We start from the raw sequence: 26,518 nt of genomic DNA, 5'->3' as shown, positions 1-26,518 counted from the left end.
AGGAGAGTGAAAGGGAAGATCGCCAAGCAAGAAAAGGCCTGGCTGAAGTAGGTGCGTGGTGTGTGGGTCAGCTCCCCCCTCCCCCACCTGCCTTGCCTCATTGTGGCGGCACATCCCTTAACTTCTTGTGTCACTGCCACATCAGCAGCTGTCCCATTAAAGTGAATGGGACTGTTGGTGAGTCAACACCGGGTCAGATGAGGAGCCGCTGCGAATTGATTTAAATCAAGCCTTTTTACTAGTAATTTAAATCATGATTTAAGTCGTGATTTAAATTGACTTGTGTTCTGTGCAGCCTATGCAAGTACTTGTTCAACCGCTTTACTCACGAGGAAAATCCTCTCTTCATGGAACCAGGCAGGACCCACAAGAAAAACAAACCCCTTTTTATTTTTACACACCTGACTCAATGTCCAAGACTTCGGAGGCAAACAACCCAATCAAAAAAACACAAAGCTGCAGGGTGAATGGTTGCCTTCGGCAACCAGCACTTCTCACACCTCCCCCTTTTATAGTCCAGCCAGGGCGTGGCTTCTTAATGACTTTTCTTTTGCCTTTGGAGCTGCCCCACTGCCTCTGTCTTGCTCACCTCTCCTCTCTGCGCATCTGCACATCCGGGATTGGCCCCACCTGTTCCTCATTGTCGCCCAACTCGAGCTTCCAAACTGCTGTGTCTCTGCCCGAGCGTGAGTAGAGGGGCCGGGCTCCTCGTCTGACTGAGTCTTGGTGCTCCTCAGTACCTTCCTCAGACTCCAATGTCTCTCCAGGCTCTTCCTCCTCATCTGAGTCCTCAGATTTGGCTGCCGGATCCACTGGCTGGTGAGGAATCATAATAACTTGATTTAAATCAAATCCACTCTGATAATAATAATAGTAATATGATTTGTCTATCCTAAATATTATTGATGCAGTTGTTTACCATGTATAAAGTAGACTCTATAATGACCATTCAAACAACCATCTCCTGTGCCTGAAGAGAAAAGTTTTCCAATAATATGTGCTACCAGTTCTAACATATGCCAATGAAACATGGACAGAAACCTCACAATAACACAAAAACTATGAGTGGCGCAAAGAACCATAGACAGATACATGCTCAGCATCACAAGACAAGATAGAAAGATCTGCACATGAATTAGAGAACAAATGAATGTATATGATATCAAGAGAGTAAAAGTATTGAAATGGAAATGGTCACATAGCAAGAGAAACTGATGGTAGGTGGACTAAGGCAATCATAGATGGATTCCACTTGATAAAAAGAGACCTAAAACAAGATGGATCAATGACATCAGCAAGTATTGTGGGCCCAATTGGCAAAAGAAAGTTCAAGGTTGTATTAGTTGGAAAAATGTAGAATGATGGTTGGAAACATGCAGTGGATAGACAATGGCTGGAATGATGATGATGATGATGAAGAATACCAGTATAGATGGTAAAGAACTCCAACTTAATTTTCCTTTAAGCTATAATTTGATGTAAATGTAGATTTAGTCAGTAGTTCCTTCCATTGTTGCATTATGACTGTTTCTTGGAAATTTTACTTCCATTTTGTCATTCCATTTTTTCTTTGTTATGACTTCTAAATAAGAGATGTATGCATATTATACTGATTTTATATGAGTGTTTATAATGCATGGGTTTTTTATTACACTGTTACCATTGTATATTTCAGTCTTTACTGAGTAATTGTTTCTGTTTTTAATCTGCGTATGTAATTTTTTATGTTAATCTGCATATGTAATTTTGCTTTAATTCTGTCCAGCATGAAAAGCATTTCAAGGGAGAAACCAAGATGAAATTCTTGGGCTTACTACTATTCACTTTATAACATTCCATACTTTTATCAAACTTTGTCTGATAATATGTCTTTTAAGCTTCCAATGAATTCTTGAGAGTTGCAGGGCCCAGTTTTGTAAAATGCCCATTTTTTTTTCTTTTACACCAGCGCCCTGGAATGCTGCCTAGTGGAAGGATGCCTATGGCAGGATTACAAGTGGGATCCCCTTCAGGTTCTCCGTATGGTACAGCCTCTTCCATGAGACCTGGAATGCCACCATCCCTGATGGATCCCTTCCGAAAGCGTCTACTTGTTCCTCAGGCGCAGCAGCCTTCAGCACTTACACAAAGGCGAGGGTAAGAATGTGCAATAGGTGGAATGTTTGTTGCACAGTTGACCATGAATTAATAACCACTCATTCAGCAATTATTTGAAATTAGGACAGCACTGAACAATTATTATTTATGAATATCTTCAAAGTTCCAGCTGTCACTGTGCTCCCTCAGTCACATGATTATGATGCGGGTGCTCAGCAACTGGCCCAGATTTCAGATTATTGCAGTGTCCTGTGTGACATGATGACAATTTGCAACCTTCCCCCACATAAAAGGGGAAGCCTCCAGGAAGTTGGAGACATGGTCATATGAAAATGATCCACAGTGATATGCTTAATAATGATATCCGGGAAGTGCTGGGATTGCTTTACTAAGCAGTTAGATACACACAATATTTCCCTTTATAATCACATTGATTTACGATGAAAATTTTGGTCCTGATTATCAAGGATCACCAATAAGCTCTACATTGTTTATTTTTGTGTTCTGTTTATTAGAACACAAGAGTCTTTTATGATTGTGTACATTTGATAAAAAAACATACATTTTGAATAAATGTATGAATAAAAGACTAGAAAAGACAGCTATACATTGTTTTACTTTTTAATCTTCTGTATATGAAACTTGAAATGTATGATTATTTATAAAGATAGAAAAAGTTTTAGCTACTATTCTTTCTTCTTTGACTACCTTTTCCATCTTAAAGATCTCCCTTGCTTCAGTCATACATGCTGATGAGATGGGATGAGACTACTGGGTGTCTGAATGTTATCAGAAGCTGCTCTATTACTGCGTAACTTTAAACTACATCCCATAAAATATATGATTCGTTAATGAAAATATTAACAGTTAATTAGCATATTTCTGTTAAGAATTAACTAATATTTGCAGCATTTCTGAGCATAATTGCCATATTAAAATTTCTACAATTTAAAACCACAGCAATCAGGTTCAAGCCTAGTGTTTCCTGTTTTTCTGTCTAAGTTTTAAAATGGAGAGAGATGTGAAGGAATATTCACCTGTTGCCTGAAGGTAAAGTAGATCACTTAGATTTACTATTGCAGTGAGAACTAGACCTTAATGGATTTTTCTATTATCAAGAGACTGCATTTGTTTGTTTGTTTTACTTATGTTAAATCATTTAGTTAAGGTATTCCACAAGATTTAGAATTATTTTATGGCATGTTGTGAAAATTATCTGTGTCTCTGGAAGCATAACTTTTGTCAGGATGCTTTGTTTAGCTGCAAATTCCCAACACAACAGGGGAGGGACTGTTGGAGATCTTGTTGCTGTGGTAAGCCAAAAAAGAGATTGAATCCGTTCAAGTTCTGTTTTCAGTTAGCCAGAATCAAAAATACTTACCAGGCTTTCTCAACCTCTTAAGTTAGTGGAAATGGAATGATTCAAAGTATTAATATGATCCTCATGCTACCTTCTCTGATGATTCAAAGATGGTAATTTTTAGTTGAACCCTTAAAAAAACTTAAAACGATTCACTTCCCCAAAACAGCCCATCTTCTCCAGTAACATGAAAGAATTGCCTGGCTAGTTTGCAGTACCTTACTGGCCTTAACTGATCAATAAATAAAGCTTTGTTGGCTTGGTTAGTAAAGTACTTAAATGCATTTACTGAGAAGAATAGACAATATTGTTGAAAACAAGGAAATGGGTGGAGATGCGAATAGCAGCAGACAGTACTGCTGCTTGGGAGGGGCTGCTTGCCTGATGAATGTAATCCTTTTGTAATGCCTATATGAAGCTTCTCTCTGTTTTAGGGCATTGGAATAGCTCTGTTAGGCTAGATCAAGTCCATTTTAATTCACATCTTGTTTCTTACAGTAACCAGTAAGGTACTTCTGGGATACTACAAAGCAGGAGATGGAGACTATAATGGTATTTAGAGGCTCGTTGCCATTAATCCAGGGTTTACATTGATCCTTCAGGACAAAAGGATCTTCCTTCTAGTTACACATTCTTTTAGACTTTGTCAGCAAAAATGTATGCTAACTTAATTTGCATTGCCTCAATGCCTTAGCTGTAATCTTCTCCAGTTACTAGATTTAATGTAGTCCTCGAGTTACAACACAGTGGAGCATGCAGCATCTTTATGGTTAATCATAAGGGCAAATTTTCCCAAATGTTCTGCATGGGACTGTGGGGTGTGACATCATCTGTAACTTTGAAACCAAGTCATAAGTAGCTTTTTGGACGGGAGGCAGAGGACTACCACCTTTAATGTAGGACAACGTATGGAGAGTAATTTGTGTATTTCACTAGGTTTATTTCCCTTTCTGACCATATCAAGAAAAAGATATTAATTGTTCTTCATAAAATACAGTAAACTGGACTTGAACAAGTATAGGTGGATGCCTGGAATGAAGGGTTTAGCTTTCAACTTACTTAATGACTGGTGCTCCATATAGTAATAAGTTACTTTGAACATTTCTGAATATAAGTCTACTAGTCTTCTATGTTTCTAATGATTGAATTGTCTCCCCTGCCCCCCTTTGAGGAATATTTTCTGTACAAGGACGCATGGGTCTACTACTCAAGGATTCGGTCCATCTACAGGAACATTTCCTTCATCCTTGAAAATATGTCATCCCTCATCTCCTTGAGAACAAAGAAAGTATTATCTCGGAAAGGAGATTAAGTTGTCACATCCTGGAAGATTTTGTCTACATGCTCTCTGTCTCTAAACATACCCAACTCAACTGCCTTAATTGGACCTTGACAACCAAGAGTTCATTGTTCTAGTCATATACTATACATACTGAACAAGCAGATATTTCCACATTTGACTGTGTAATAAACTAAAAAGCATCCTCCTCTCACCCCTGGCTCTCTATATTCATATTGGTTACTATTAATAAATTTGAATTATCTAAAATATAACTATTCTGGTTCCTCAAGTCAGCCCTAAGTTGAATTTTATGCTTAATTGATGAAAGTGGAAAGTCAGGGCTTGACCCATTGAGTCACAAAATTCCCTTATTCTTGTTTATTCTTCTATTCTTAGTTCATAGGCACTGAACTGCCTCTCTTTTTAAGAGTGCTAGTTAAGTTGGAGGTGTTTCTTGAGGGAATGCAACTGCCACCTAGCAACTATTCACTCGATCAGTGAATCTGCAACTTTAGTTCCTTTCATTCACACTATGTGGTCAGACAAGCAAACTTTCCTTAACTACCTACTGCCCTTATCTCTACCAAGTTTTTTTCCTCTTTTCTTCCCCTATTAAGTGAGATGCCTTTTTTTCTTATTTCTTCTGTTCTGCTTCTTTTTTCCCTTTCTGTGCATGGACATTTGAACCCAAAATTTCTGTTGCTAAGCAAGATAGTTAAGTGAATTTTTCCCCATTTTACAACCTTGCCATAGTTGTAAATGAATAGTTGTTAAGTCAGTAACAAGATTGTTAAGTTAATCTAGCTTCCCCATTGATTTTGCTTGTCAGAAGGTTGCAAAAGGTTGATCACATGACTCCAGGACACTGCAACTGCCATAAATATGAATCAGAAAACATCTGAATTTTGGACTTCCGGGTGGCAAGGCTCTGTCAATGGCCGTTTCGGCCATCAGCTCTGTTGCTTTCTGTGGAACCGCTAAAACAGCGATGATCAGCTGTTTTGCGGCTTGGAAACCCTCTCCTCGGGAGAAGAGGGGAGGGTGAGCGTTCAGGTAAGGGGAGAGCTCCCCTAGACCCCCAGAGTTTAAATTCTGGGGGTTGAAGGGTGAGAGCCCCCCTGAAGCCTGAATTTGCTCTGGACTTGGGGACTCCTCTGCTCCAAGGCTTTGGAGTGGAGCAGGACGCTGCAACCATCCCTGCAATCAACAATTAACTTTGGATTACTTGGATGCAGGCAGAGCTGTGCAGGAAAATATTGAAACAGCAAGTATTTGAACGTTAACTCTGGTTTACTTTGAAAGAAAAAGTTGCAAGTGGTGTGGAAAGTGAAAGTGCGCAACGGAAATTAACTGGGTGTTAAGATGGCTTCTAAATCAACCAAAGCTTCTGTTCCTAGAAGTGCTGGTTTCTCATTACAGGCTTTGATGCCTCCTCCTGTGGTACCTGCACCCACATTAACATTAAAAGATTTACAAGATGCTTTAAAAATATAATCCCAGCAAATAGCTGAACTTATTGAGGAGAAGAATACTGAAATAAGAGCAGACATTTTGGCTGCATTTCAGGGGCTTGCAGTCTGTATTGAGCGCCTGGATGATCGTGTGGAAGTTTAATCAAAATAATTTGAGATTGGATGTTAAAATGTTGGAAGCTGAAAATAAGATGGAAAAGATTGAGGATGATGTAGTTATGATACAATATAGAGATATGGAGTTTGCTTTGAGGATTAGAGGATTGAAAGAGGACCCAAAGGAAAATTTGAAAGAGTTATTGGCACAAGCCCTCGAACCGATCTTGGAGTGTCAAGCGGAAGATATTATGGGGGATATAGACAAAATATTTCATGTTAATTCTTGGATTGCCAGGCAAAGAAAATTACCTAGAGATGTGGTCTATTTTACAAAGAGATCGATCAGAAATGTGATTATCCAAGCCTTTTATAATAATAGATTTAAAGTTGCTGAGCAAGAAGTTTTACTTCTGAAAGAGATTCCTCCAAGAATTTTAAGGAAAAGAAAAGAATTTGCTTTTTTGGCAGATGAATTAAAGAAACGGCAGCTTCAGTTTAGATGGGAGATACCAGTAGGCTTGGTGGTGAATTATGCTGGCCCGAGATATTGTCTTAATACAGTTTTGAAGGCACGAGATTTTTATTCTAACATATTGAAGGCAGGTCCTCCGCCATTTCCAGAATTCAAAGGAAGGAAGGAGAGCGTCAGACTCAAGTGGAGACTAAACAAGGAGACGAAGGAGTTACTTTGCAGATGGTTAAAGAATCTCAGCTAATTGTAGAAGTTGAGCAGCCCCAGATGTTGACAGAAGAGGTTAAAGAACAAAGCATGACAAGGGCTGCAATTAGACGAATGAGACAAGAACAAGAACAACAAAAAGCTGCAATCATATCTCAAGAATTTACTTATAGTGAAGCTGTGGGAGGAGCGAGACCGAAGAGGCAGGTCCAGGTGGTTCTGCAAGAGGCACTCCGAAAGCTTCAGGTCGCAAAAGATGGCGACAAAGTTTCTAACCTGGAATGTTAATGGATTAAATTCCCTGCACAAGAGAAAGAATGTTTTTCAGTATTTGAAACAATTTAAAAATGATGTTATTTGTTTACAAGAAACGCATATTCGTGCAGTTGATCAAAAATATCTGATAAACTCTAGATTGGGTATACAGTTTAGTGCGTCTGCTCCAGATAAGAAAAATGGAGTACCGTATTTTCTGGCGTATAAGACGACTTTTTAACCCATGAAAACCGTCTCAAAATTCGGGGGTCGTCTTATACGCCGGGTGTTAGGGTTAGGGGCGGTTTTATTGTCTGATGTTCAAGGAAAAACCAGAGACAACACCCCTCCACACATACACACACGCAGGCAACCTCGGCAGCTCATTGATGGGGGGGAGGAAGGGGGAGAGAATCACAAAATTGCTGTCTGTTGTTGAGCCCTGCGGGCCCGACACTACGCAGGGGGTCTCGTTCCAAAAACAAGCCCTGCTTCACCTACTCACCTCCCCACTGCACACGGCTCGCTCCATGACCCGGTGCTCCGACAAACAAGGGAGGAGGCTGTCCGTAATCAGCAAGCCTGACTATCAGCTGATCGCCGGTTCCTGGCTCTGCAAACCCGACGACCAGCTACTTCACGGTGTTTGCATGCGCCTGCATCACAGGGCTTTGCTGAGGACCCCGCAGGCACTCAGGAGGACAGCCCAGTCTGCCTTGCCGTACAGGGAGCCTGGGCACTACAAAACATGCTAGCTGTTCCCTTGCCTGCCGACGGACCTGTGCCGGGACCGCATTCTATAGCCTGCACGCTGGAGGCAAGGGCCGGCTGTTTTCCGTCGGTGTCAGATGGACCGGAGCCGGGTACTGCTGGAGGGCGGCCCTGGGACATGTGGAGGAGCCCGCTGGAGCCAGATACGGATGGGGGGGCAGTTGGTTGGAGAGGGATAGGCACACACTGGGAGCACGTTAGCGTTTTCACCCGGGTTGGGGTAGAGGGGGTTTGGAGAAGAGTCACCCAGGATACTAACAGCAGCAAGGTTTACAACGCTGAAGTTGTCAAGAGTCGGAAGCATGTGGAGGTTAAAGAAACGCAGGCAGGCTCTGGATGCCGGAAGTGTACTTTGTACGTTGCTAAGCACATTGATTTGTGCTTTAGATTGTAAGCTGCCCTGAGTCTTTGGAGAAGGGCAGGATATAAATAGAATTGATAGAAATAGACTCAGAAACGGAACTTGTTAAAGACTGTTTGATAAAATGGGCCCAGAATTTTCAGGAGGTCATAACAATGGATATCTGGGAAAAGATATTTGTTAGAGTTAGAAATGTAAAATTTAAACAGGCTCAAAATTTAAGAGAGAATTTTTATAAAATGTTTTATAGATGGCATTTAGATCCTAAAAAATTAGCAAGTATGTATCCGAACTGCCAGCCTAAATGTTGGAGGTGTGGTTTTGATGATGCAACATATTAACATATATGGTGGACTTGTAAAAAAGTCACAGCTTTTTGGATTAAAATTTGGTGGAACATGCAGAAGATATTTAAGAAAAAGATAAGGTTTTCTCCACAGTAAATATTTCTGTTGGGTATTATTACAGATTGTACTGTTATAGATACTAAATTGATGTTGAATTTAATTACGGCAGCAAGACTTAGTAGCGCAATATTGGAAGAAGGAGGAACTGCCTACTATAGAAGAGTGGACTTTGAAAGTTTCAAACCTGGCGGAAATGGCAAAGATTTCAGCATATTTGAAAGAACAATCGCAACAGAGATATATTGTGGAATGGAGAAGATGGATCGAGTATATTCAGAATAAATATGGGACTAAAAAGTTTCATTTAGCATATGAATAAGTATTAGTTTTATATGATGTATCATTAGGTATTTATTAGTTAGTTATTTAGTTATGTTTAAGGGGAGTTAATGTGTGATAGAATTTAGTGTGTTTTTTTTAGTTAGCATATTTTAGCTTAAGTTTGTAAAAGTTAATACCCTGTATTCAGCTCTGGGAAGTCGAGGGGGGGGAGAGCGAGGGAGGGTAAGTGGGGGGGAGGGGGAGGGAGTGAGTTTATGTTTTTAAAATGTATTCTAAAACTTTTCAATTAAAAAAAAAAGCATCTGAATTTTGATCACGTGACCATGGGATGCTGCAACAGTTGTAAGTGTGAAAAACAATCATAAGTCACTTTTATTAGTGCCATTGTAACTTCGAACAATCTCTAAATAAACTATTGTAAATCAAGGATGATCTGTAAGCAGTTTATTTTAATGAAAAATTATTAATATAAATGCCTATTTTTTTCTTTTGTTCCTGTACTGTTTTGGAGAGGAGCTTATGATAGGCATGTTTATACACTTATAGAAGTATGTCATATGCACTGATTAGTTGGAAGAATTTGGGAAACTGCATTGAAAATAATTTGATTGTGCTAATAATTTCTTTCTGGGATTGTCTTAAATTCAGGGCTGTACCATTTTTATGGAAATCAGATACTTTTTTCAATTTCTAAAAAAAAGTAGATAGATGAAACTTTAATCACAAGCCAAAATATAAGGAGGAATCAAATATCATATACAATAAACTGTGAGAGAAAACTAAGCTCAACCGTATTCCACCTGTCTACCAAGCTGTAAACTTGGTCTTACTGGTTAAGTTACAAAAGTTAGTAATTAGGAATGTTTAAATAGGCCTTGTATATCCAGAAGGTATCTAATATAATATTTATCACAGTCCTAAAATATTTATAATTAGATAAAATGTTATAAAGTGTAAATGCTATATATAAGTTTAGGGAGAAGATTTTAAGATACTTTGCTGCCTTAGAGTTGAAAGTATAGTTGTCAATAAAGGTGAGATAGATATCAAGTTTTGTCCAACTGCTAAAATTCTTTACTTTATGCTTTAATGCAACATTTGTTTGATTATGCAGAATTGAACAGTAGTGGAGAAACACATATTGTTTTAAATTCATGTTTGGGTTTATAGATTACATTTTAGAGAGTTTCATACAATGTTAAGGTGAAGTTGTAATTCATTCTTCCTCACCTCATTTAATATAGATTTCTATCCTTCATTTACTCCTTTCAAGTTTATTTCTTATTCTAATTATGTAAGCTGTTTCTACTGAATTCAGCTGTGGGTTGTTCTTTTCTCAAAAATATTTCTGGCCCATCAAAAGACTCTGCTTGGCCTCATTTTACCAGCTGTTTTTAAAAGCAAATGGTTTGCAAATGACATTCAGTTTCTTGGCAATTTCCTCTTCTCCAGCTTGATCCAAAGGAGATGTTATATAGAGAACTGAGCAGCTGTAAACATCTGGCACTGAGATTTCAGAGGCCAAATTCTGCAGAGAGAAAATAAAGGTGTAAATCAGTAGAAAACTGTTGACTTACTAGTTCTCATTTTCAAATGTTGGAAATCATTATTCAGTTTAAGTTGCTATATTTTTTCCTTCTATGATAAGTCTGAGATGAAATTGATCTGTTTTAGGCAGAATTTCATTTCCTACACTATAGCTCTAAAGTGTGTTATTTTGTCCCTTTTATTTATTATCCATATATTTATTATAGATAAATATATTCTATGCATTAATTTATATTATAATACCTACATTAAATCATTTGGTACTTTATAACATTTCATTATTATTCAGAATAATTACTTGACTTACACAACAACTTGCTTTCTTCCTTTCTCTGATTAATATCAAAGTTTAGTCTTCTCTTTGAATCTTTGGATACATAAAACATATGCATCTAAATTTATTGGACAGAACGCTTTTATCATCTATAAATGTGACTGTATTTAAGTAAATAAAAGATTTAAGGTGTCCTCAGATGATTTAGAACTCAAATGTGTTGGGTTTTTTAAATATTTCAGAAAAAGAAATCTAAGGGTTCCCTTCCGCAATATAGCTACTGCTATATTGCTCTTTTAAATCTATTACACAGTCTCTGTGGATGACTCTGACAGCACAGCAGTACTGAAGCTGCCACAACTTTACCAAATATTAATCCTACAGGAGCCATAGGTCCCGGATTCTGTAAGTTAGCCCATTTGAGGTATGTTGATTTTAAAATTGTTGCCCAACGTTGCACCGTTTTGCCCTATTGAAGGTTACAAACCATCAAATAAATAGAGTTTTAGTAGTATATAGCTATTTTAGCATCCCAAAAACATTAGAGGCTACATTTGTAGTGACTGAAGGAGAACCAGTCGCTCCACTCAAGTGTTTCCAGTCTTTTTACTCACTGTTCTAGGAAGGAGACAAAAACATCTGAGTCCTACATTTCTATCTGTCTTCTTTTGCTGGAATTCAAAGGAAGAAGAGACCTCAAGCTGCCCCTTTGCACCTCTCCTTTGAGTGCACATGCTTTCCTGTTCCTCCATGTTCCAGGTTTACTTTCTGACTAGCCACACTTTCCTTGTGCTTTTCAGATACTGCACTAGTACTCTCTCAATCCTCTGTCATCTCCTGTATTTTGCGGCATCAAACTTCGACCGTTTGGATACCATTTCTAACATGCATGAGGAAAATAAATAATGATTGCCTTCTTTTCCCCATCCCATTTATATTTTCCTCCCTTCTAACCTCAGATTTATCCTCACTCTTCACCCTGAAGGATCCATTAAATTAGCATTTTACTGTGATAGTAATTGGCAAAAATATGAACATTCTTCTGTAGAAATTTTGTACATGAATGTTTTTATATTTACGTTAAAATTGAGTTTACACTTAGGCACATTCATTGGAAAGATTTGTATGGTTTTCTGTCTTAGAGCTACAACTCTGGGTGGCTCACAACAGTTATATAAAACCAAACATCATAAAAAAATAAAAACAAACAATAAAAGCAGAAAAAAAAGAAACCAGACACTACAACCGGTCACCATTGATACAACCAATACTCCTATCTTCCAGCTCTGTCTTCAACCTATCTCAGGGATTGAGGAAAGACTTAAAGAATTTACAGTTTTCTGGAAGGTTAATAGAGTGGGAGCCTGCTTGATCTCAAAGGGAAGAGTATTCCATAGAGAAGGAATGTTCATGGAAAGGTCCTAGGTCCCACTAGAAGGCATGCCTACTCTGTCCAATCTGGTAGCATAGTAGATACCTCAAGGTGATCCTGCAAATAATAATAACCCAACTCAGTAATAACCAGCTCCTTAAAGTACATAAAGAAGAAAAATGGAAGCCAGTATAGCTCATGCAACCCAATTTCAGCAACCGTTCTCTATATGTTTTATCCTCCAGTCCCCTGATCATCTTTGTTGCTCTTCTCTGTACTCTTTTTAGAGTCTCAACATCTTTTTACATCATGGTGACCAAAACTGGATGCATTATTCCAAGTGTAGCCTTACTAAGGCATTGTAAAGTGGTATTAACACTTCACGTGTCTTGATTTTATGCCTCTGTTAATGCAGCCTAGCACTGTGTTGGCTTTTTTTGGAAGCTGCAGCACACTGCTGGTTCATATTTAAGTAATTGTCTCACTAGGACTCCGAGATCCCTCTCATAGTTACTACTATTGAGCAAAGTGCCACCTATACTATACCTGTGCATTTGGTTTTTGTTGCCTAAATGTAGAACCTTACTTTTTTCACCATTGAATTTCATTTTGTTAAATAGTGCCCAATGTTCAAGTCTGTCAAAATCCTTCTGTATCTTAAGCCTATCTTGAGTGTTGGCTATTCCTGCAGCTTGGTGTCATCTGCAAATTTGATGAGTTCCCCATCTGTCCCCTCATCCAAGTCATTGATGAAGATGTTGAAGAGCACTGGGATGAGCCTGTCATTTTCTGAAAATATTCTTTCTAGTACTTTTGAAGTGCAGTCTATCTCTTGTCAGGAGCCTTTCATGTAGGTACTGCAGACCATGGTCTAGGAAACTGAAGTTCTCTTGACACCAGTTTTTAAGCCATTGGTTTGTCTTTTTAATCCTTTGCTCCCTCATTGGATGTTGGCCTTTTGTTGGAAGTATAGATGAAACACTACCTGTGCTCCTCATTTTTAAAATTTATTTATTTATTTATTTATTTTTGGGACTTATATGCCGCCCTATCTCCCGAAGGACTCAGGGCGGCTAACAACAATAAAAACAACAATACAAAAGTTAAGAAAAATTAAATAAACAGCCCCAAAATAAATAAATTAAACAATTAAAAATTAAAACATTTTAAAAACCTATAATCTATAATCCCCCGGCCGGCTGTTTTCCGTCGGTGTCAGATGGACCGGAGCCGGGTACTGCTGGAGGGCGGCCCTGGGACATGTGGAGGAGCCCGCTGGAGCCAGATACGGATGGGGGGGCAGTTGGTTGGAGAGGGATAGGCACACACTGGGAGCACGTTAGCGTTTTCACCCGGGTTGGGGTAGAGGGGGTTTGGAGAAGAGTCACCCAGGATACTAACAGCAGCAAGGTTTACAACGCTGAAGTTGTCAAGAGTCGGAAGCATGTGGAGGTTAAAGAAACGCAGGCAGGCTCTGGATGCCGGAAGTGTACTTTGTACGTTGCTAAGCACATTGATTTGTGCTTTAGATTGTAAGCTGCCCTGAGTCTTTGGAGAAGGGCAGGATATAAATAGAATTGATAGAAATAGACTCAGAAACGGAACTTGTTAAAGACTGTTTGATAAAATGGGCCCAGAATTTTCAGGAGGTCATAACAATGGATATCTGGGAAAAGATATTTGTTAGAGTTAGAAATGTAAAATTTAAACAGACTCAGGGCGGCTAACAACAATAAAAACAACAATACAAAAGTTAAGAAAAATTAAATAAACAGCCCCAAAATAAATAAATTAAACAATTAAAAATTAAAACATTTTAAAAACCCGTCGTCAATCCAGGTCAGCCTGATGAAAAAGGAAAGTTTTGAGGTTGCGGCGAAAGGACCGGAGATCCGGGGCCATCCGGAGCTCAAGGGGGAGTTGGTTCCACAGGGCTGGCGCTCCCACAGAGAAGGCCCTTTCCCTGGGGGTCGCCAGCCGACATTGTCTAAATTTCTTCCCTGATTGCTTGAAATCTCTTGTTATTGTTTTCAGATTCATTGTTATATCATTGGTACCTACATGTAGGAGAAGAAAGAGGTGGTAATCCTTGGAGTTGATTATTTTAGTAAGATTCTCAGTTACATGTTTGATTTTTGCTTCAGGGAGACAACATACCTTCCTAGATTGACTGTCTGGTCTACAGACTATAGTTTCTGTTCCCCTAAGAATTGAATGTCCTATCACCAATATTCATCTTTTTTCCCCCCTAGGGAAGTCTGAGATACTATTCTTCTGTCACAGGAATGCTAGGTTTTGCCTCTTTCGAGAAACTATTAATGACTGCTCTTTTACAGGTGTCTGCATATTTTCTTCCAGGGGGAAGCTATGAAAGCAATTGTTCAGTTCCAGAAGGGCTTTATTGGAATGGGCTAGGGTAGATAGTAGGGGCTTTGCTCTTGGTTCTTGTTTTCTTCTAAAAGTGACATGTTTCATTGGTCTTCCTCTTTAGGTTCATATGTAGGATCATTTTTTATAGAAGCTGTTTTTTCTCAATTGTGTTCAATTTGGGTATATTGGTTTTCTTCTTTAGATTCATTTTTTTAGAAGCTGTTTGCTCCCTGTTGTGTTTAATTTTGGTGTAGTCTTCTTGTTTAGGTTGGGGTTTCTAGCTTCATTAGGTTGGGGTTTCTAGCTTCATTAAGTTTCAGAGTGGCCTTTTCTTCTAGTAATTCATATAATTTATATTTAATACATAGTTTGGGTCTTCTGTGGTCATAAGCTAAAACGTATGATATATTTTGCAAGTCACTATAATTTAGTCTCTATTTCCATGACTACTTTGGTTTGTTAAAAGAATTAAAAATTTCTAAAAATTATTTCCACTGTTGTGAATTGTAAGTTTACAATAGTTTACAAAAGATTTTTTTTTTAAATTTAGAGATTTAAAATTAAAAAAATTAAAAAAGTTCTTGGTCCTTTATGAAGTGATAAGCATTTCTTTTTACTGGAAATCTCACGCTGTTTTCTAGAGGTGGTTTGCTCTCAGCCCTCTACTCTCTGCTTTGAAAGTTTTGTACTTATCATTTTCCTCCATGCCTTCTTACTGTTTAGTTGCCTGTTCACTGCTGTGGTTTTCAGATATGATGTGCTAATCTGGGTCTTCTGCTCTGCTTAGCTGTTGCGTAGCTGCTCTGCCATTCTGCTCTCAGCAACTGCTGGTCCACCATGCTTCTCTCAGCTGCTGCTGCGGGCACTCCAATCCATTGTCATACTTAAATGTCACTGCTGGAACCTTGGGTGAAAGTGACCAGATCATACTGGAATTTAATATAATGAAAACACAAGCAATAGGAAATAATCCTACCAATGTCTTAAACTTTAAAAGAGCTGATTTTAACAAACTCAAGAGAGAACATAGGGATGATTCCATGGATGAAAATCCTAAAGGGGAAAACAACTCAAGGAGCATGGGAAACTCTGAAAAATGCAATCATAAAAGCCCAATCCAGCACAATACCACTGAAAAAAAATTCAAGAAGAAACCTGCATGGCTACACAAAGATTTCTCTGACAAACTGAAAGACAAAAAGGACAAGTACAAAAAATGGAAAGAGGGACAGATAACTAAGGCTGATTATCAGCAGACAGCCAGAACATGCAAAGATGAAGTCAGGAAATCAAAAGCTCACAATGAACAAGTCAAGGACAATAAAAAAGTTTCTTTCAACATATTAATAAAAAGAAAAAAAACCAAGGAAACAGTAGGTCCACTAAAGAGAGAAGATGGCAAGGAAGTAACAGGCAGTAGGGAGAAAGCGGAGCTGCTTAACTCATTCTTTCCATCAGTCGTCACACAAAAGAAATTATAGCCCAACGTACCAAAAAAACTACTGTAAAAGACAAACTAGAAATAAAAACTAAAATAAGCAAGAAAATGGTAAGGGAACACCTATCGGACCTTGACAAATATAGATCACCGGGACCTGACATATTACATCCCAGAGTTCTGAAGGAACTGGGAGATGTTATCTCAGAACCATTGTACCATATCTTTCAAAAATCTTGGAGCAGCGGGGAAATACCTGAGGATTGGAAAAGGGCTGATGTGGTTCCCATCTTCAAGAAAGGAAAAAAAAACAGGAGGTGGGGCCAGCTGTCAGAGTGGGCGGCTGTGTGAATGGGCTTCTCTGTATCACACAGCCTCTCACCCAGTGTCCGCGGGGGCTCCTCGGAGCCATAGGAGGTCCTGGAGGGACAGCCGAAGTTGAGGGTGTCCCGGAGAACCTACTGTACATGAGCGGCGGCCCGTGTTGGAGATCCAGAGAAAACCCGATGCAAGTGGACCGGAGAGAAGGAGGCCAGTAATGGCCGACAGGAAGATCTGACAGAAGGACGGAACTAGCATCGACCTAGTGGAACAACTGTGTATCGGATCTGATGAAAAGTAATTCCAAGATTTTATATTTAAAAAGGGAAAGGGAGCACTTTTGAAATAGATGCTGGCTAGAAGAGGGTGCCTTACCAAGAGGGAGCGAGCAGTGAGAGAAGCAACGAGGGATAAGGCGGCAGGCGAGAGCGACAAAAAGAGGAAGCTGGGAAGTTAGAAGATCATAAACTAGCCATGAGACCAGGTGAATGGACCGAAAGGTAATGGAAAAAGACAAGTTTTTGAGTCTTGGAGACTGAACTTTTGGAAAAATGAGTGTGGACTATAAGTAGAAGGAAAGTGATTTGTTTGGACAGACTTTGAACTTTTGAGTTATAAGACATGGGAGTAAAACGGATCCAAGATGGAGAAAGTGATACAGCAACTTTAGGACTGCATTTCGGTTAGTGAGACTATTACTGGCCACTGGCTGAAGAAGAAGATATAAAAGGAGCTACAAATCTGGAGTTGGAAATTTATAATCAAAAAGGAAAGTGACTCTGATGGGACAGGAAGATAAAGGTGATATATAAATATAGATAAAAAGACACACATAAATATATAGACTGACTGCTTGCTATATTTGCGCAACAACTATATTGCTGCGATTGTTGACTGCTATAATTGGATAAATTAATAGAATTGAAATAATCAAATAGCTAATTAATCACTTGATTGTTAAAGACAGATATATAAATAATTTAATTGATATATTGATAAAGGGTTATTTAAGGTTAAAGGAATCAGGTATTTGTAAAGAGTGATATTAAATGAGCAACGTCTTAGGGGTTTGGTTGAATTTATCAATATTATACGAGTTACAATAGATTAGAGATAGAGGATAGGGTGGCTGTTGATTTTGACATATCTCCCCCGAATTAGGAAATAGATAGGAGGTTGTGGTGGAGGGAGATAGAGGGGAGAAAAGAAGGTGGGAATACTCCATAAAGAGTATTTTTATAAAAATCTGGTTAAATGTGACAGGCATACCGAACTTAAAGATCAGCACAGGAAAGAGGGCAGCGCCATGGGGTTAGGGATGTCCTCAAGCCCTTCTAGTCAGAAGTCCATTGACGACATGCTACAGAGGTCAAACTCCCTTAAAGATCTACAAGCACTTTTGCAAAATACTGTATGCAAGAAGCTATGACTAGGAACCATGAAGAGATGAAAAAAGAGATGAAGAAAGAGATAGGCCAAGTGAGAAATGATACTGGTGACCTCAAGGAAAAAATACAAGCGATAGACAGTAAATTTGAGGTGATTCAACAACAATTAATAAAAAATGAGCAAAGATTACAGGAAATGGAAGTAAGAATGGAGAAGGAGGAGAAGAAAGTAGAGGACTTAAGTGAAACTTTAATCCGGGCAAACAAAGAGCTTGAAACAACAGTGATCTTTCTGGAAGTTGAGAAAGCCACCCACTATCTGCGCTTTCAAAATGTTAAGGGAAAAAAAAGATGAAGACTTGCTGGACATGATGGCAGATCTAATGGTGAAAGCATTAGGCATAGGAAAAGATGAAATGTTGGTGGAAATAGATAAGATGTATAGGGTCCAAACTAATTATGTGAGGAGACATAATCTTCCGAAAGAAGTACATGTGAGATTAGTTAAAAAATCGACCCGGGATGAACTACTACATAGATCAAGAGAGGAGCCACTAGATTATGGAGGACAACAAATAACAATTCTCAAACAAATACCTAAAAGAATGAGAGGCTTGAGATGAGGCTACCAATTTTTGACATCGAAACTGATTAGATACAATGTGAACATTAGATGGCTAACTCCAGAAGGCATCCTAGTCACGTGGCAAGATAGAAGGTATAGATTAAATTCGATAGACAAGGCAGAAGATTTTTATAAGCTCCATTTTAATAATGAAGATGAAGTAGAAGACCAAGATGGAGGGGAAATAAGAGAAAGGGATGCAAGACAGATGACTATAGAAGGGAAGGTCCTAGGAATAGAGGATAGAGGAAATAAATCTGGAGAGATTACAGAGAAATATGAAGACAAAGACAAAGAAACAAAAGAGATCCGCACAATGAGAAGCACAAGACCCAGATATAAGTAAAATAAAGGGAGAAGAATGCAGGATTCTGTCACTGAATATCAGTGGTTTAAATTCACCAATGAAAAGATGGAAAATTTTTAATAAACTTATTCATGAAAAACTAGATATAATAGCAATTCAGGAAGTTCATATAAAAGGTCAGCCAAAACTAGGAAATATATTTGTATCATTAGATCAACAAAAAAGGAGGGGGGTGGTATTATATGTGAATGAGAAACTGGTAGCTAAACAAGTTTATAAAGATAGAGAAGGTAGAATATTGATAGTAGAGGTAGAAATAAACTATAGAAAAGTAGTGATAGTAGAAATATATGCCCCGAATGGAAATCAAGAACAGTTTTTCAAAACACTACATAATATGATACGTGATATAGATTACGATGATATTGTGTGCTAGGAGACTTCAATGCTATTATTGATAATAATTTGGATTACAAGGGTAACAAGACCAGGAAAAGGAAAAGAAGAACATTACCAAGATCCTTTTTCAAATTGGCCAAAGAAGTAAACATTCAAGATATATGGAGAGAAAGGAATTGGGAAGCAAGGCAATATACATATTACTCTAATCAACATAGCTTGTGGTCTAGGATCGACATGGTGTGGATGTCAAGGGAAAATTAACTCTGAAGTTGAAGATGTGAGTTTAGAGACAAGTACCTGGGCAGACCACAATCCTGTGAAATTTAGCTGGAAAGGATCCAAAAAAACATCTAGATGGACTATACCAGGGGTCAGCAACCTAAAACAGTGAAAGAGCCACTCGGAACCAGTTCCCTCACAAAATGAAAAACTGTGAGCCGTAAAAAATATGTGCACATGTGCGTACATGCGTGCATGCACAGAACAGGGTTTGACTGAAGAGTGGAGCCAAGGCGAGATATGCACCTACCCTGCATATTTGAATTGATTGGTTGAACTTTTTTAGTCCCACTTTTTTTTTTTGGACTGCACATGGCAGAGGACTGGGAGCCACAGGAGATGGCTGAAAGAGCCGCATGTGGCTCCGGAGCCACGGGTTGCAGACCTGTGGACTATACAAAGATCAATATTAAAAGAAGATTACTTCAGACTAAAGATGGAGAGGGAATTGGACTTCTTTTTTTAAAGAAAATAAAACTGAAGACACCTCTGTCCAAAATCATTGGGACACTGCTAAGGCAATTATGAGAGGAGTAGCTATAGCATATATGGCGAAAAAGAATAAGGAGAAAAAACAACAACAGAAAATGTTAGAAGGGGAATACAAAAGATTAGAAACATTACTCCAACAAGAACCACAAAAAAAGAATGTAAAACGACAAATGGATTTAATTAAACATAAACAACATTTTAGAAAAAGAAAAATTAGCACAACAGATAAGACTTATAGAAAATAACTTTTTCGAAAATGCAAAAAAACTGGTCGATGGCTTGCACACAAATTGAAAAAACAAAAGGAGAAAAGTTGGATTAGTAAATTAAGAGACAAAGGGAGAATACATTATCAAGAAGAGGAGAAAAAAAATTATAGCCCAGAAATTCTATGAGAAATTATACAAGGAAGATAACCAGGAAAATGAAGAGAAAGTATGGTCTCCAGATAGAAATCTACAAGGAACAACAAAACATCTTAGGACAACCTTTATTGAATGTGTTCAATGAGGTCCTGGATGAAGCAAAAATTCCAAAGTCATGGTCAGAGGCAAATATTGTTCTGATCCAAAAAGATAACACGGACCATACATCAATCCAAAATTATAGACCAATATCTTTACTTAACTCTGATTACAAGATATTTACAACAATTATAGCTGAGTGATTAAAAAGATTTTTAAAAGATTTTATACATGTGGATCAGAATGGATTTTTACCCAAAAGACAAACTAAACACATTAGGATAATATTGGACACGCTAGAATACTATTAAATACATAGTGGACAACAAATGGTGTTACTATTTTTAGACACTCAGAAGACTTTGATAATGTTAAGTGGTCATTTATATATCAACAACTTAGGTATATGGATATGGGTGAAAAATTTATAAACATAATTAGGGCAATATATTCTAATCAGGAAGCCAAAATAATAATAAATGGGGAAGTAATCAGGAAATTTCAAATACAAAAAGGAACACGACAAGGATGCCCTCTATCCCCATTATTATTCATACTGACGCTAGAGGTCCTAACCAGGATAATTAGAAATGAACTGCATATAAAAGGATTAGAAATTAAAAAAGAAATTTTTAAACTTCAAGCATTCGCGGATGACTTGGTCTTAATTATGGAGGATCCATAATTAAGGAGGACCAAAATTGTTGGAAGAACTAGATAAATATGGTGAAGCCGCTAGGCTAAAAATAAATAAGGGCAAAACTAAAATGATTGTTAAAAATATGACGAATAAACAGAAAGAAAATTTGGCTAGGATTATGGATATACAAGGGATGCGGTGGCTCAGTGGGTTAGGACACTGAGCTTGTCGATCAGAAGGTCAGCAGTTTGGCGGGTCGAATCCCGAGTGCCGCGTAACAGAGTGAGCGCCTGTTACTCATCCCAGCTTCTGCCAACCTAGCAGTTCGAAAGCATGTAAAAATGCAAGTAGAAAAATAGGGACCACTACGGTGGGAAGGTAACAGTGTTCCATGCGCCCTTGCCGTCTAGTCATGCCGGCCACATGACCACGGAGACGTCCTCGGACAAGCGCTGGCTCTTCGGCTTTGAAACGGAGATGAGCACCAGCCCCTAGAGTCGGAAACGACTAGCACGTATGTGTGGGGGAACCTTTACCTTTACCTTATGGATATACAAATAGTTAAAAAGGTAAAATATCTAGGAATTACTATTACGGCCAGATGTACTTCAGTCAAAGAAGAGAATTACAATAAAATAGTGAAACAAATAAAAGAAGACCTGGAAAGATGGGGAAACTTGAGTCTCACTGTTAGGGAGAATTGCTGTCGTAAAAATGAATGTACTACCTAAAATCCTATTCCTGTTCTAAAATATTCCTATACAACTAGATCAAAAAATTTTTGGGAACCTGAACAAACTGACACTTTTATATGGCAAGGGAAAAAATCAAGCATTAAAATGAAACATTTGCAGGATGCCAAAGAAAATGGGGGTTTAGGACTACTGGACTGGGAAACATATTATCATGCAGTGGCCCTAACCTTGATTAGAGAATGGATAATTTTAAAGCATAAAAGATTATTAATTTTAGAAGGCCATGATTTGCAATTTGGCTGGCACGCATTCCTGTGGAATAAAAAACAAGGGCTATATCAACATTTTCAAAAACATTGGATTAGACAAGTGCTACTCAAAATTTGGAACAAAATTAGAAAACAAAATTACATTAAAATACCAGTCTGGCTGTCCACCCACAAGGCGATAGTTTATCCAAATTTGTTCAACTTGGAAAATAGCATCTTGTACAAAGATATTATGAACGATGTGGGAGAACTGAAATCCAGACAGGAACTAGAACAAGGGATAAAATTGGAATGGTGGGCTTTCTTACAGATACAAACACTATATGGGAAAGAGTGGGGGATAAATATTCAAGAAACTGCATTAGATAAAATCTTATTGGCGCCAGATGAGAAACAAATAAGGAAATTGTATAGTCTGCTGTTGGGGTATAAAATGATTGAGGAACAAGTTAAAAAACCAGTGCTGATATGGGCTAAAAATTTGGGACACGATATCGATCTTGATATATGGCAAATTCTCTAGGATAGAAATAAAAAGATAACATTGGCCTCAGTTTATAAAGAAAATTTATATAAAATGTTCTACCGGTGGCATCTCCCTCCAGCTCGATTAGTTTATCCCCTAGCTGTTGGAAATGTTCTGAAGAAATAGGTACTTATTTTCATGTTTGGTGATCCTGCAATAAGACGCAAAACTATTGGCAAAGGATATGGATATGGGTAGAAGAAATATCAGGACGGAGAGTAGATTATAGACCAGAATTTTTCCTATTTGGCATAACAACAGAGAAATATACCAAAGAAGAGTTATATATAATGATACTGTCAGAATCCATTTATATCACATTTCATAATTGTATAGGTAGAACAATGTACTTATTCTGGGGATTCTGCCATCTCTCCGAGTGGGGGGGAGAGGATGGTTACTAAAGTGATCTTCAAACAACAGGGAATGTTTTAACTGGGGGAGGGAGGGGGACAGACAGGTCTGGATTGCATCTTCTTTTACAACTGAAAAGGAAAGCAATAACCATAAAACCAAGGAGAGTTCCCTTTCCCATGGAAGGTCCTGACACCTAAGCAACTGATGAGAGCCTGACCAAATGGATGAGGGGAGGGGCTGAAATGGGAATGCTTTATATAGGATTGAAATGTAACTTTGTTAGATTCCGTCTTGTATTGCCACAATCGATTCTATCCTAGTAAACATTTTCCTTTTGGACTAAACTTGCATCCAAAAGTTCTTATTTCCTAAGATGTGGATTGAGGTGGGTCCTGACAGTAGACGGAATCTGCTTTAAGAGTCAACCTGGGAGGGAAAATCTTACCGGGGGACTTTGCAATAAATACAATGTCTGGCGACGAAGCAAGAGAGGAGGGAAGCCCCATGGAGGGGGAGTCTTCCCCCCAAATGGAATCCCAGAGACGATGGGAAGCTGAAGCGGCATATTCCCCCGGGGAAGAAGCGGTGGAGCAGTACGACCAAAAACCCTGGTGGTCGATGGGCGTTGGAAGGAAAAGTGAGTGGGAAAAGGCTTCGGGAGAAGCGACCCTGAGGCGGAGTAACCACCAACTGGAATGGAGGCAAGAGATGGAGAGTTCCCTGCACGCCAGTGAGGAGGAGCGGATCCTGGAAAGGGCCATTGATCTGATGAAAGCAACCCTGAGCTCACTGAGGGAGGAGAGAGCTGAAAATCGCAACCAAGGCAGCGCCTGGGGACGCAACTGGAAAGGTAACGGAGGGGATCCAACACCTGAAACCCCGGGGCCGTCCAATGGAACAGGAATTGCTGCCTCAGCAGTACCCACCCACCCCGAACCACAGACGGGGACCAGGATGAGAAGCTATATATACCGGCCACACAGAGAATCAATTTCATGCAACTGTGCCATGATACAAAATCAGCAGGACACTTTGGCTTTGTAAAAACCTTACACTTAACTAAAAGGCAATTTTGATGGCCATCTATGAAAAAGGACATAGAAAGCTATGTGGGTAGCTGTCAAATTTGCGTGATGGCCAAAAGACTGCAAGGGAAACCGCCAGGTCTGTTACAACCAGTGGGAAACCCCTCAGCCCCATGGAAAGAAATAGCCATGGATTTTATCATAGAACTGCCAGAAAGTAATGGAAACACCGTAGTCTGGACTGTCACAGATCTGTTCTCTAAGCAAGTACATTTCATACCTTGCCAAAAAATCCCGACCGCAAAAGCATTAGCAAAACTTTTTGTACACATATTTACAGATTGCACGGGGTACCACAACGCATCATATCTGACAGAGGGGTGCAATTTACGTCGGCATTTTGGAAAGAATTTTTATCCCTCTTAGGAACCACCCAAGGACTGTCATCTAGTCACCATCCTCAGACAGATGGAGCTTCTGAAAGACTTAATAATGTACTTGAACAATATCTAAGCTGCTTTATTAATTTTCAGCAGTCCGACTGGGCGGACCTACTGCCTTTCGCAGAAGTAGCATATAATAATGCAGTCCACTCAAGCACAGGTTACACTCCTTTTCAAGTAGCTACAGGCCAGAATTTCAACCCAATACCAGAACTAACCCCAAAAGAACCGGTTATCCCTGATCTGAAGGAATGGATTGCTCAATTACAAAATACATGGCCAATCGTTAGGAAAGCGTTGGAAGATGCCAGAAAAGCATACAAGACACAGGCAGACAGGCAGAGAAAGATAAAGTTTTCCCCGCAATTGTTTTTATTGGGCATTGTTGTAGATTGTGATGTTAAAGAAACTAACTTGATGTTGAACATGATAACGGCAGCACGGTTACTGGTGGGACAATATTGGAAGAAGGATAGTTTGCCCACTGTAGAAGAATGGGTGTTTAAAGTTTCGAATCTTGCAGAAATGTCTAAGATTTCTGCTTATCTGAAGGATCATTCACAGGAAAGATATATTTCAGTTTGGAGGAGATGGATAAATTATATTCAAAACAAATATGGGACTAAAAAGTACCATCTAGCTTATGAGTAGATTTTAGTGGGATATTGTTATTGGTACGTTGTTGGTAGTTATGTTAAAAGAGAGTTAAAGCGCATTATGAATTTGGTTAGTTGTATATTATGTATAATTTTTATTTAGAATATGATTATTGTAACTATAATCCTGTATTTAGCTCTGGGAAGTGGGGGGGGAAGTGGGTGGGTTTGGGGTGGGAGGGATTTGGGGATATATTGTAAAATTTTGTTTTTGTAAAACTCTTTAATAAAAAAAAGACACAGGCAGACAAAAAAAGAACCGATCCCACACCATTTAGGGTAGGAGAGATGGTATATTTATCCACAAAATACCTGAAATCATTCCAACCCTGTAAAAAACTAGGACCAAAATATATTGGACCCTTTCCAATTAAAAGAATCATAAACCCAGTAACAGTTGAATTAGAACTACCCAAAAATCTTAGATGAATACACCCAACCTTCCACTGCAGTCTATTAAAGAGAGAACAGCAATCACCACTACGAGCAAAAATCCCACCACCACCACCCCCCATCATGGTGGAAGGAGAACAACATTTTGAAGTGAAAGAAATCTTAGATTCCAGAAAACACCATATTCTTTTACAACTGAAAAGGAAAGCAATAACCATAAAACCAAGGAGAGTTCCCTTTCCCATGGAAGGCCCTGGCACCTAAGCAACTGATGAGAGCCTGTCCAAATGGATGAGGGGAGGGGCTGAAATGGGAATGCTTTATATAGGATTGAAATGTAATTTTGTTAGATTCTGTCTTGTATTGCCACAATCGATTCCATCCTAGTAAACATTTTCCTTTTGGACTAAACTTGCATCCAAGAGTTCTTATTTCCTAAGATGTGGATTGAGGTGGGTCCTGACAGATAACACATCATCACGGCAGTGAGAATGACGTTCGCCCAGAAATGGAAAAATAATGAAATACCTGACGAGAGTGAAGTGTTAAATAAAATTTGGGCGTGCGCAGAAATGGACAAGTTAACTATGGAAATTTTTAAAAAGATCAGTCAGATTATTACAAAATTTGGAATACGTTTTACCTATGGTGGGAACAGAAAGAAAGGTCTAAATAGAGATATACAGGAAGCTGATTTCACACATTATTAGAATAAGGTGGTTGATAAGATCGAATATTATATAATTGTATATAAATGATATGTACATAAAATGTATATATGTGTATAAAATACAAAAATGATGTAGACAAGAAGGAATGTCAGACCGTTAACACCTTGTCCAAAGTTTTAAATAATAAAATTTGCAATTAAAAAAGAGGGGAAAAAACAAACCCAGGGAACTACAGACTAATCAGTCTAACATCAATATCTGGAAAGATCCTGGAAAAGATAATAAAAAAACAGGTCTGAGAATAACTAGAAGCAAACAAAGTTATAACTAATAGCCAGCACAGGTTTGTTAAAAGCAGATCATGCTTATTTCATTCTTTGACAAAGTGACTAGTAGACCAGTGAAATGCTGTGGACATAGTATACTTAGATTCGGTAAGGCATTTGACAAAGTAGACCACAACCTACTTTTTGGTAAGCTACAAAAATGTGGATTAGA

The 26,518-nt window shown here is 38.6% G+C and overlaps 1 protein-coding gene across 1 annotated transcript in view; it reads left to right on the top strand.

Moving 5' to 3' along the window:
* Positions 1-26,518, top strand: part of SMARCD2 (SWI/SNF related BAF chromatin remodeling complex subunit D2) — a 66,773-nt gene that overhangs the window by 27,896 nt on the left and 12,359 nt on the right. Inside the window, exon 2 of the mRNA XM_083376282.1 lies at positions 1,949-2,136. Within this exon, the coding sequence (XP_083232408.1) occupies positions 1,949-2,136 (188 nt within the window). The remainder of the gene's footprint in view (positions 1-1,948; positions 2,137-26,518) is intronic.

This window comes from Vipera ursinii (assembly GCF_947247035.1).
Source record: "Vipera ursinii genome assembly, chromosome: Z".
Lineage (NCBI taxonomy): Eukaryota > Metazoa > Chordata > Lepidosauria > Squamata > Viperidae > Vipera > Vipera ursinii.
Note: the sequence above shows the minus strand (reverse complement) of the source record. Positions and strands in the feature narration are given on the sequence as shown.